Source organism: Sphaerodactylus townsendi, linkage group LG02 (genome assembly GCF_021028975.2).
Source record: "Sphaerodactylus townsendi isolate TG3544 linkage group LG02, MPM_Stown_v2.3, whole genome shotgun sequence".
Lineage (NCBI taxonomy): Eukaryota > Metazoa > Chordata > Lepidosauria > Squamata > Sphaerodactylidae > Sphaerodactylus > Sphaerodactylus townsendi.
Genome location: NC_059426.1, coordinates 120,918,108 through 120,931,142, shown reverse-complemented (window position 1 = coordinate 120,931,142; position 13,035 = coordinate 120,918,108). Strand labels below are relative to the sequence as shown.

The 13,035-nt window shown below is 40.3% G+C and overlaps 1 protein-coding gene across 3 annotated transcripts in view; it reads right to left on the bottom strand.

The window, feature by feature from the left end:
* PCNX1 (pecanex 1) overlaps window positions 1-13,035 on the bottom strand; it is a 113,926-nt gene that overhangs the window by 50,625 nt on the left and 50,266 nt on the right. For 2 of the 3 annotated variants that reach the window (XM_048484054.1, XM_048484056.1), the window contains 3 exons: window positions 3,273-3,363; window positions 1,306-1,363; window positions 356-573 (listed from right to left, as the gene is read on the bottom strand). In XM_048484054.1, the coding sequence (XP_048340011.1) occupies window positions 356-573; window positions 1,306-1,363; window positions 3,273-3,363 (367 nt within the window). The remainder of the gene's footprint in view (window positions 1-355; window positions 574-1,305; window positions 1,364-3,272; window positions 3,364-13,035) is intronic. The other variant, XM_048484055.1, reaches the window with a different exon arrangement.

The following is a 13,035-nucleotide window of genomic DNA, read 5'->3' as shown; positions in this document are numbered from 1 at the left end:
GAAAACAAGCTCATAAAAAATATAACGTATTGATACTTGTCCTAACTACCTGAAAAAAAGTTTCAAAAGTCAGTTACAGGAGTGAACGTAATTATATACTTATTTCATTTAAATATACACACACACTTTCCTCAGCCCTTCAACTTGGTGCTTTTTTTCTGAAAAAAACTACCCCCCCCCCCTTTAATTGTTATTAAATACAATTCTTTCCAGAACCTTTTAAAAGCTGGCTCCTGAATGCGGTTTTCTAGTAAGTTGCTTCAGAAGTTTGGATTTTTGATTTAAATCAGTTAATTGGACCTCATGGCTGCCTTCTTGAACTGTGACAGAATAATTTTCACACACAGGAACTTACCTATCAAACAAAGCCAAAAGAGTTAGCCTATCAAAATTGATGCCAATCCAGATCTTTGGTAGGATCCAAAAGCGGTAATAGTGTTTGACTTTTTGGGCTGCTTCTTCTGGAGGCTGCAGGTGGTCATGCAGGTCAGGGCTTAGGTCAATGTCTTGATGCTCCAGGAGATCTGTATCTATGGTCAGCAACCTGTTCAGCCTGATCTGTGGAAGGGACAGCTACAACAAAAATCAATAGTAAGTTGCTTTTTACTTTATTCCTTGAGCCTAAATATGATGGTTTTGAAAGAATATGAAGTGTCGTGGGGCAGAGTCCTGTTGCATAAACTATCCCTAACCTTTACATATTGTATTCTTGGTAAAAAAAAACTTCTGAATGGCAGGTTTGAAAATGCATATACAGAAATGATCTGAGTTCAGTACAATCCGCCTCTGTGACTCTGCAAACCCAAACCCAAAAACACACCCCATTTTCAAGGATCAAAGATAGTGTACGGATGACACAACAGCAAACCAGGCTCTGCCCAGAGAGAGTTCATTTCCTCTGGAGCAACAAATATTTCATATTTCAATTGATGATCTAAACCTGACAAAGCGTTTTCACTCTCAAAAGCTAAAAGCCCAAAAATGTTGTTGGTCTTCAGAGTGCTGTTGGCCTTGAATCACAACCTAAACCTCGAAAATGCGTAAGAAACAATCCAAACTATGCTTCGAGCAAGACTTGAGACACATTTCAAGACTCTCAGGGTAGCAACTTGCTCTTTCCTGTAGTTATTTGTAGCACAGAAAACCCATGCAAAATGATATCTCTGCATTCCCCAGCTGTTGAACAGTGAAATCATTAAGTCTTGCATTCATATAAATGGTATAATTAAGCACACTGTATTGATGCATATAACATAATATGTGACCATCTGCTTATAAATTGTGAGTGCAAAATCCCAAACTTACTAAATCATGTGGATAAAAACGAACTGAGGTAGAACTTGATACATGAGAGTCCGTGTCACTGTAATAATAAAAGGCAGGCTTCAGTTTGGTAGCTCACTGTGATGCCAAAATCAAATCTTAATTCTAGTATAAGAAACTATTCATCTGTCTTTGTCATTTCTAGCATGTTTATTACCCTATTTTTTAAAAAAGTTGCTAAAAGTAAAATTGCATGGACTTAACCAAAGGACAATTGCACATGATCATCCTAATAGTCCCCATTACCCAAACAAGCAGTCCTTCAAAACTGAAGTAGGAAGTAAAGCAGAACACTTTTGGGGGCGTTGTCTTCACCCTCTTTCAAGGAACTGAAAACTCAGAAAGTTAAAACTAATTATATCTCAGTTACCAATAACAGTGCTATTTGTGAAAACCTAACCTAGCCCCCAATCTTAGCTATTCAGATATAGGAGTATCTAACATGTAATGTCAGATTACAATGATACTACAAAATTGTCCTTTATTTGACTTGAATAGATTGATAATTTTCAGAAATGCTCAAGCCATGAGAGAAGTCTGAGGGGCACAGACACATCTCCATTTCAGAATCAGCTCACTGGAAAGTCAGAACCAGTTCTGCGAGTTGAGGGGGCGGGGGGCGGGTTGCCTGTCATACCTTTTCCCTGATGAGATCTGTCAAGAAGCATCTGTAGATTCTGCCTGTTTATCTTCTGTTCTTGGAACTGCCTATTTGCATGATAATATTAGCCCTAATTTTCCTTGTCCTCATTAGCATTTTTACAATGTCCTCCCTCTGGCAATAGTGATTAGTGATCAGGGGTAGGGGGGGTCAAGATGGCAAAATGTGGAATAGTTTAGAACTAGAGACAAGCCTGGGGGAATGCGTATGCATTCCCTTGGTAGTTGGATAAGGGATCATAGCACAAAATGATTAATTCCATGTTCCCAATGGCTTAAAAGGAATTATTGAAACCAGTACATTTATGGGATACTGACAGACAGTGTCATCTGAGTGAAACTGTGGGAGGAATGGGGTCATTTTGTCAATAAACATTATTTGTCCATTGCAAATGAGGTTTCCATCTGAGTTTTCTCTGTAACAACCATTTTATAACTTTGCTTACAAGTGCAGAGCATTCTGGTGGCACCCAATTTTCTTGCAGATTTTTATCAAATTTGTGCCCAGTGTTTCCTAATGACTCACTTCCTTGCAAAGGACTGCACCATACAAGAGAAATGACAACTTTGGTTGAGATAAACAGCATTAATCACCAGTATTATATTAATCAGTTCTTTTCCATGGCTTCAATTGTTTTTGGAAGGTGCCCCAAGAGCTGCAAGTTTCTCATGACGCAAACTATAAAAATATAACCCTTGCCAGCAGATGCTTTACTTAAACTTCACTCCTCTGTAAAGCCTCCACAAATTCAAAAAGAAGGGGCACTGAAGGGGGAGAGGGTCACTTTTCTTCCCCCCTTTTTTGTCAACAAAGTAACAAAAGATTTAAAAACTGAAAAAACAATACTTGCCAATATTATGCTACGCAGAAAGGAAAGTTACATTATGTGGACTTAGAAACAGCATGCAGAGTCACATTTATGGCACATCCCTCCAAACCCATTTTCTAGAGAAATGTCAGAAAAAAAATACCTACAAATTAATTAACAGGGTCGCCATTTATATACAAAGAATCTAGTTTATAATATGTAAAGATAACAATATTGGCTGACCCTCAAGATTGCTCAAGTATTTATGTGAAGTAATTTGGACATATGAAATATTCTATATAAAATCCAAGCTTTATTTGAACATCAAGGACTTAGTTGTTCCTGTAAGCTTCAAATCTTAATTCTGCAGGTGATCTTAGGCTTTCACAAGAGTACAGAGACACTTCAGAATATTTTAAAGTGGTCTTTATAGCCAGGATTGCAGCATGTACTACCAAGATTGGCTTTCAAAAAACACACCAGATATTAGATGTTCTTCTTGCAGCTGGCTCAAAATTCACAAGCGACATATCACAGCCCCCTGTCTCGTAGAGTGTAGAACTGAACTTACCTATTAAAGAAAAATACAATAGTTTTAATAAGGTTTCAACTTCATGAGAAAGCTACAGTAATAAGGACATGTACTCTTCATTCATTTAACAGAATACCCATCCACATCTAAATTGTTTTGTTTACATATAATTTGGGATTGAGGAGGAATCTTTTGTTGGTCTGGAATAATGTGTCCAAATTTGTCTCAATCAATAATACAGATTAGCACACACAGGCAAACATTCCCCCATGGCAGTAACATATGCACATACGTTTCACTATCCTATCCAGTCTTTGTTTATATTATGCTGTCTTGTCATCCCATGTCAAAAAGAACACCAGAGCTGAAAAAGGTAAAAGGGTATCTTCTTTACACAGGAATATTTTAAAAGCTGGACATTTGGTTGGAAAAAAGCGAGTCTAAGGAGAGATATGATAATTTACAAAGTTAGTTACGGGGGCAGACGGAAAATGTTGTAATGTGCTACATCAGAGCTTGGGATTACCCAAAGATAACTGATTGACAGCATATTTAGCATAGATGAAAGCAAGTATATTAAATAATATGTAGCTAACCCTTATATCACCCTTAACAGCTGTTTTGAGTTATTCAGAAGAACCTGCTTGGTTACTGTTGGAAAGAGAGTGCTGGATTATGTAGAAACATGGCCTGATACAGCTGGATCAGAAAAAGGAAGGAAGTCAAACAGCTGTAGTCAGATTCATAGTGTCCTCCATACATGCCCTAACAAGGCATATGTTCATGCTAAACATTTGCATGGTAGATACAAATTGCCAAGGCATGTTAAACACTGGTGTATTACACATTACATAAGGGATTCCCCAAGTGGTACCTGTGGGTTAATGGTGCCCACTGAGATCTTCCCTCAGTGTGACCAGGTGTCGCTTTTACCACTGGAGATTTGACTGGAAGTGTAGATTTGTAAAAAAAAAAAAAATGCTGCTTTGGCAGTAGCTGCCACCATAGCACAAGGATCTTTACTGCGTAAGTGAAGGAAAGTTGCACTGTGTGGCTGGTTCCACCTTCTAAAGAAGTCATTTTGGGTGGCACCCGCCATGCTATGTCAGAATTCCAAAGGTGTCCACACACTCAAAAAGGTTGGGGACCCCTGCATTATGCAGTATGGTAACTGTGGTCGCCTTATAACTTCTGTGCTTATTTGCAAGGCTGACAGATGCTCAAATGAAGAAATTACCATATGATTAAAGAACTTAAGGTCTGCTGTTGATGTCTGACTTGACAACCCTAATTTCTGACCAACTGGTTAAGCAGTGTAGTTATAGTTTGCAAGCCATAGTTTCAGCTAATTCTGGTTTGGTATGATACAGATTGGGGGAAACCTAGACAAACATCTCTAAACCATTATTTCCGACCTAAACTATGGTAAGCCTAAGCCATGGTTTAGTAAAATGTCTATAATGAAAAAGAGTCACTGGATTTCTTTTCAGAATATAGCACAAATCAGAGTACTCACCCAAATTTACAGTATAGTATGGATAATTATATATAATCCTTTGCCCAAACAATACAATTTGAAGGCTAAATATGCCTACAAATGCACAATGAAAATTGTGATTGATATGGCTTCTACTATGTTGCTAGCAGACACACTTCTTTTTCAAGTGTTATAACATGGCAAAAATGCCATAGACACATGGATCCTAAGGAATTGCAGAGGAAATATGAAGATTTTTCTTTTGCTTCCCCCTTTTCACTGTAGCTCCTTATACCCACTGATATCCACTCCAGAAGGTCAAAGGGCCCCCCATGAATATTGTGGGAGGCACCTAGAAGGGCTACTGCTTGAAGAAGGCTTTACCAGTAGCTGCCCTGTCCCCCTGTCCCAAGTAAGAATTTATTCCAATTCTTCCTTCTGGCTTCAGCCCCTGCTCTTATATTAGCACCTCAAAATATGGATGCCTGAGGAATAAAACAACAATCCCTGTGAGAATCCTGGCTTTTCACTCATCCAACAAATTGTGTAAGAAATGCATCTTTTATAAAAACTAGCAGTGACGTATCTGCCCGGGGACATGGGGTAACCCATGTCTCCGGGTACATGCCATCTGGTCACATGGGGGGGGCACAAAATCGGCCCCCACATGACCAGCGAGTCAGTCTCCCTGAGGGAGGCAACTCTGACAAAGCAGGGAGCTGAAACAGGCCTAGCTGGAGCCGGCAGAATTTAAGTAAGCGGAGTGGGTTAGTGCCCAAATTTTGCATATTTAGCAAAGGCTCATGGGTATGTTGTTGAAAAACTCACCATAACTTGAAAACATAGTCCAAGGCACTGACCTTGGAGATCAGGAATGTGGCCCCATCCCCCTGCATTTAGAAGCCCAGTCCTGCCTTGGACTATCTTTTCAAGTTATTGCTGAAATACTCACCATAACTTGAAAAGATAGTTCTGGGCCTGCTAAAACAAGGAGGTCATGTCCCTGATCTCCAGGCAGACCCAGAAGGCTGAGGGCTGGGAGGCCTGGCCCAACTCCTGCAGCTCTGCAGTGGGAGGGCCAGGAGCCAAGGAGTGTTCCGCCTTCCCTGCAGCAGAGAAGACGTCTTGCTTGAGGGCTTTGGGGGGCTCCTGGGAGTCCACACCAGGAGGAGGCTTTGTCTCCGGGCGCTGTTTGGACCCTGTACGCCTCTGAAGATGAGTCCTGTTAACTGCTGGTGGCAAGTGTCAAAAGACTTTATAAACCAGCTTATTTACATACATTCAGTTATGATAATTCAGTTTGGGCCCTCTCCTTATGTCACAGCACAATCCCACTTTACAACATACACAAAAGCTTGGTTTCTAAACTCCAGAATTATAAAGAGATCCTTTAAAGGTATCTTAGGCAGAAGTAGCTAAACCTTCTAGACAGAACCTGAGGTGCTTATTACTGCCCTCTGCCCTGCTGATTTCTTGGTGCCTGTCACCATACCTTGCTATACACAGCCATAACCCAAATGTATACTTAGAGCAAATTTTTTTGTGCAAATTTGCATTGGTAATTTCAACTGAAGACCTTGGGGTCCCCACCCAGCACAAAATTTAGGCTCCTTTAGTGAAGTACACACACATATTGATAATAGACACTGGACATTTTTTTTGGCATGCTTCCTCTCATAGGAAAGGAACAACAGCTAGCTTATGAAAGACAAGAAAACAATGGCAATGAAGATGACTGGACCCACTAGAATAGGCTTTTGGCTAATAAGCAAACACCATGAAACACTGTCATGAATATCAAATATATGCTTACTTTGTCACTGGGACACATATTAAAAGCACAGCACATGGTCACCGAAAGCAGTATGCACAATGTTCTCAATATTTCTCCATGCAATTTGTGATATAGTCTTACTTTGCTCCTCAAACAACTCATGAACATAGTTTGGGTATCACATTTTATTACAGACATCCAGTGGATAGACCCATTAAGCCATGCATTAAGCTGTGAAATATTTAAAAACAGGAAACTATGAGTTTACATTATGGTATTTCAACTAACTGAATTGTTGAACCATCATTTTTTAAATTTTTATTAATCCATCAAAACTGTGACCATTTCAACTGTCAGAAATACCAAGCTACTGAGGGAATGTGATCCAGATTGATTTCATATACATAACCTGATAATCAAACATATAACCAGGTTTCCCAAAACAGAAGTTATTTCTTGGATGAAATCCCTATATGGATTTTGCTGTAGACAGTTCTATATAAATAGAATGCAGTTCTTGTTTCTTTGAATAATTGGAGCGCTCTCCAGGTGTATTTCATCATTGGTCCTCTGTTATGAGTTTGGTCTTAGCTCAATCAGAAGCTTGTACCTGAGTACCCGCCTTTACATTCTAATTCCAACTATTCGTTGAAGCCCCAGAAAGTAGCTTGGAAAGCTTAACCCTCAGGAACTCTTATAAGGCTCCCTTGCTCCAGCTTTGTGAACAGAAGTTATCACCTGTAAATCTGACAGTGGCGGACCTTTTCTCTTTTTCTGTAGATCAATGTATAAAAACACATGGCCCAACTGATCTATGCTACTGATAGGAATTACACTCATTCTGATGCTCAGAGGACATGTTCTCTTCTTGTCCTGGGCCTTCTATCTAAGGGAAAGTTTCCTTTCTATTTGGATTCTCTGGTTAGTTTAAAGTTAAATAGAATCTTTATGCACTCAAGATTTAATTGAATTTTTTCAATGGTTTTGCTGGGTTGACTGCTAAGGATCCCTTTTTGAGACTGGCTATATTCCTGCCCTCTTCAGTCAGTGAACTGCTTGGTACACAACCTTTTGCAATGTCATTATGTATCCCAACTTACACTAAAATGGATTATGTCATGTTTTAATGAATGATCCATATTCCTTCGAGCAACTTTAGAACAAGGGGTTCAATTTCTCCTAGAAGATTCTGACCTTCAACATACTTATTTTGTTGCTCATTTTTAAGATGCTGCAGAGAAAAGTCAAATTTAGATAAGAAAATTGTTTAAATTTTATGATTTTACTGTTTAAGGCCTTGGTCTAAGAACAGGGGGTTTGAAAAGAAAAGTATGGGAACCAACATTATTCATATTTTTGAATGTAATTTTAACCCATTAGCATTCACAGAAACTTCCTCAATGCAGGACGAATTGCAAATAGGAACTCTGCCTCTGAAGAAGCCATCAAGTGACGTGGGGCACAACTTGCTGATGAACAAGTGAAAACTGGTATTCCAAGCTCACACAACCCATGCCCTGTATGAATGGTCATCAGGAAATGAACTTCTCTGTGGCTCTTAGCAGTTGAAATCAGTCTGTGGCTGCGTGAGGAGAGTCAACCACCCATTCTACCTCTCCTCACATATCAAAAGGCCACTTTGCCCTCCAAATGGACTACTGCTATCTAACTATAACACTGGAAAAGACACTGAATGGAGTACAACCTGCTCTGTCACGTTCACAACATTCAAGCATTTCACTCAGTCAAAAGGCAGTCTGGAAAGGGGCATGGGGAGAAGTGGACATTAGTTTTTGTTTTCCTCTAGGTCATTTTAATCAGAAAGCAGGATGGAAGATGGGTAAGAGAAAAGAATCAGGTGGGTGTCCCACAACTGGCTATACTTCTCCCTGGGCCTAATTCCTGTGCTGGTTAAGAACATAAGAACAAGCCTGCTGGATCAGACCAGAGTCCATCTAGTCCAGCACTCTGCTACTCGCAGTGGCCCACCAGGTGCCTTTGGGAGCTCACATGCAGGAGGTGACAGCAATTGGCCTTCTGATGCTGCTGCTCCAGAGCACCTGGTCTGCTAAGGCATTTGCAATCTCAAATCAAGGAGGGTCAAGATTGGTAGCCATAGATCGACTTCTCCTCCACAAATCTGTCCAAGCCCTTTTTAAAGCTATCCAGGTTAGTGGCCATCACCACCTCCTGTGGCAGCATATTCCAAGCGCCAATCACACGTTGTGTGAAAAAATGTTTCCTTTTATTAGTCCTAATTCTTCCCCCCAGCATTTTCAATGTATGCCCCTGGTTCAAGTATTGTAGTTGAAATATTCAACCATTTGAGAGGGATCAGTAAGATCCCCTGAACCATGATACCTTGTGTTTTAATACTTTTCAATCAGTGTTCAGCAGCAAAGCAGTCATGATTCCTGAGTCATAACTGTGGTAGTGATCGTGGTAGGGATCTGAAGCTGCCTGCAACTATGACATTTGCCAGCCAGAAACAGGACTGCTTTAGCCACAAAGTCTACGCTTCCATACAAACTGGTTTCATACACCGCCCAGAGCCCCCAGGGGATGGGGCGGTATAAAAGTTTAAAAAATAAATAAAATAAATAAATAAATAAATACACTGATAGGGAAAGTAGCAGATTCAGTCATGATGCTATCTCAGAACATCCCTAACACACACTATGATTTTTGTGATGCATCTTAGGGCTAGTGAAGAAAACATGGGAGCGGGCACTAGTGATGGAAGCTACATCCCAGTGTTTATAGTTAGATTGATTAGTTTGGACCCCCCCCCCCCGCCCGCCACCCACAAATGACCAATAGAAACTTATTCTACAATATATCCACAGAACAGCAGGTGTTGCCACAATTGCACTATAAGCCTTCCTAGTACTTTTCCAGTTGTTTTTAAAACCAGGCTGGGCAATAAAACTAAGCATACCACAGGAACTTTAAAGCACTCAATTTCCCCAAGCTCCTTCATAAGAACATAAGAAAGAGCCTTGCTAGATCAGACCAGAGTCCATCTAGTCCAGCACTCTGCTACTCGCAGTGGCCCACCAGGTGCCTTTGGAAGCTCACATGCAGGAGGTGAAAGCAATGGCCTTCTGCTGCTGCTGCTGCTCCCAAGCACCTGGTCTGCTAAGGTTTTTGCAATCTCAGATCAAGGAGGATCAAGATTGATAGCCATAGATCGACTTCTCCCCCATAAATCTGTCCAAGCCCCTTTTAAAGCCATCCAGGTTAGTGGCCATCACCACCTCCTGTGGCAGCATATTCCAAACACCAATCACACGTTGTGTGAAGAAGTGGTTTCTTTTATTAGTCCTAATTCTTCCCCCCAGCATTTTCAATGTATGCCCCCTGGTTCTAGTATTGTGAGAAAGAGAGAAAAATGTCTCTCTGTCAACATTTTCTACCCATGCATAATTTTATAGACTTCAATCATATCCCCCCTCAGATGTCTCCTCTCCAAACTAAACAGTCCCAAACGCTTCAGCTTCCCCTATGACTGCTGTATCACTGCAGCACTGGTTTAGAAAAAGGGGCAGGTAAAAGACAAAATGGGAAAGATAACTAGTGCAGGAAACTTGCCCAGTGACCACCTCAGTGCCACCAGCATTGATCCTGTCCTGGTACACTCCAAGACTAGTCTGAGCAGCAGCTGAAAGCACCTACAGAATGTTACAATATTTAAGCACTCTTATGTCTTTAGTCTCATGACTTTTTTACAGCAGCCAAATAAGAGAAGACCTGACCCTTAAAGCACATAAGTACACACCATACATATTCAGGTCGCATGGCACACAAATGGGACAAAAATAACCCAAAGAGGATTGAACTTACGACATTTGTTGAAGGAAAAAATACAAATGTGTCAGTTATAGAATGTTTAAACAACTACAAAAAACAAATACAAAAAAATCCAACAAATACTGTTGCTTCAATAAGAGAATTGCAGTCCTAATTATGCTTATTCAGAAGTATATTTTACTGAATACAGTGGGACTTACTCCTAGGAAAACTTGAACGCAATGCAGCTTTTGAAGATTAGTAGATGTTAAGCTATCCACTACTCCAATTAATTCTTCCAAGGAGCTCAGGGTGACATTTGTGGAGGTCTTCAGACACTGAATCCTCAAGGCAGCTGTGCTGTAATAAGCCTTGTTTTGTGATTATTGCGAACCCAATGAAGGCAACACTAAATTCCAGTGTTTTTATATAGTCAAAAGAAAAGAATAGGAAGAGTGTTGGTAGTCTAAGAGACCCGCCTGGAATTCACTGTAACCTGTAACCTACGCTTTCATAAAGTCTAATATATGTGTTAAAAGTTTTTTTAAAGGTATTAATTTCAGGTGGATACTTATTCATGCAAGAAGGAAATGGAGGAACACCCCGATTACTTTGTTGATTAACTAGACCTAAGAAATCTCTAGCAAGACCAGTATTCCCACAATAATACTTCATACTTCATTTTACTTTCTTCAAATGATACCCATGCTTTTATTGATAATGTACTTGTGAGAGTTACTGTCTGCATTAAAGAAAGAACTGCCAAATAGTAGCTATTTTCTTGCAGCCTAAATTATTAATTGGATTTTATATAAGAAATCTGACAGCTCAGCAGTCATAAGATAGCACATTCTGTGCTTAGAACAGTTCAAGTCATTCCTATGACAAATTGCAATTATGCATTCAACTGAAAACAAGTTTACTTAAAAATTATTAAGACTACATTACAGCATGTTTCTGCTGCATTCATATAAGATTTGGGGGGAACAGAATACCAGCTTCACTGTAGTTTGCCCAATTTAACCTACCCTTCAAAATCCAAATGTTATCTTCTGCTACAGAAAATTGAATATGTACCAATATAGAAAAGGTTTTTACACTTTCATGCTGTGACAAGACTTGCAACACAGCAATTTATAAAACCATTTAACATCACAGCGCAAACACAGCAATGTTTTCAAATATTATTGCCTCGTTCTAAATAACAGTTTTGAAAACCAAAACCAAACGGCATGCTCCAGAGATAATTAAAACGAGGGACGGAGGAATTTTCAGGCTTGCATATTCCTTCCCCATGTACTCACCACCAATAGTTTGCTCTTGCAGCAAATCATATATTAAATACATACTTTACATTACATTATGTCTAAACCACACATTATGGTTTCTGCTCTGTGGTCAAATCATCGTTGGAAATTATGTAACAACAACGAATGGTTCGCCACAACAGCACAAGTCTTTTATTGAGCAGTAATGTCAGGAAGGAAGAACAAGAGTCCCCCAAGCTTATAACCAAGCAAGATTTGACATTATATCTACAATATGCAAATATACGTGTATCAGCACCTATACCTTTATATACCTACATCTCCATTAAAAACAACCATCTAAATGTCATTTGATGTAGACTCTTTTAAAGGACCTTAATGTGTCCAAAATATACCCGACATAGAATTAAACAACTAAGTATTTTCAGAACGGTCCATTGGTTCACTTACCGTGAAGAGGCCTTCTCTTGGACGGCGAAAAGGCATCTTGTTGGGTGCTTTCCACCCCGGCTCAGGGAGGCAGGAAATAGAATCATGTCACTTCCTGTCGCGGCTTGGAACCCGCCCCTTGCCAGTATTCGACTGACTGAGCAGGTGGAGTAGAAAAAACTTAGAAATAAACCACGAGGAGAGAGAGACAAGAACATGTATAACAGAATCTCTCTATCCTGAACAATGATAGGCATAAACAATTAGCCCGTAACCCATAAAAGGAATGTTCCCAAACTATATACATGACTCACTGGAGTCTGGCTGAATGAGGACTGGAACTAAAGACACAGCGAAAAACGACATAAGGGAGGGTCAAGATGCCTTTTCGCCGTCCAAGAGAAGGCCTCTTCACGGTAAGTGAACCAATGGACCGTTCTCTTGGAGGCGAAAGGCATCTTGTTGGGACCTCCCAAAGCAGTGTCCCCAGTAGGGAGGGCTGTCGTTACGCTTCTATGATGTGTTCCAGAACCCTTTGGCCGAACACAGTGTCGGCTGCCCCCCAAGACTGTAGTCTATAGTGTTTAACAAAAGTCGAGGGGTTGGACCAGATCGCTGCTTTACAGATCTGTTCTACAGAAGCATTATGTCTAAAAGCAGCATTGGTAGAAGCTGATCTGGTGGAATGTGCAGTGATTCCCTCTGGCACAGGAATGTCTGAAGCCCTGTAAGCCTCCACGATACATAATCTAAGGTTGGAACTAATGGAGGCTTTGGACATGGGAAGACCAATCTTGGGATTGGAAGTGTTGATAAACAGGGTCTGTGATTTCCTAATGGACTCTGTTCGGATTATGAACGCTTTAATTGCCCTCCTAACGTCTAGTGTGTGCCAAGAGCATTCTCTGGGGTGAGACGGACGTGGACAAAAGGAAGGCACTACAATGTCCTATTGCAGATGAAAAGCGGAAGCC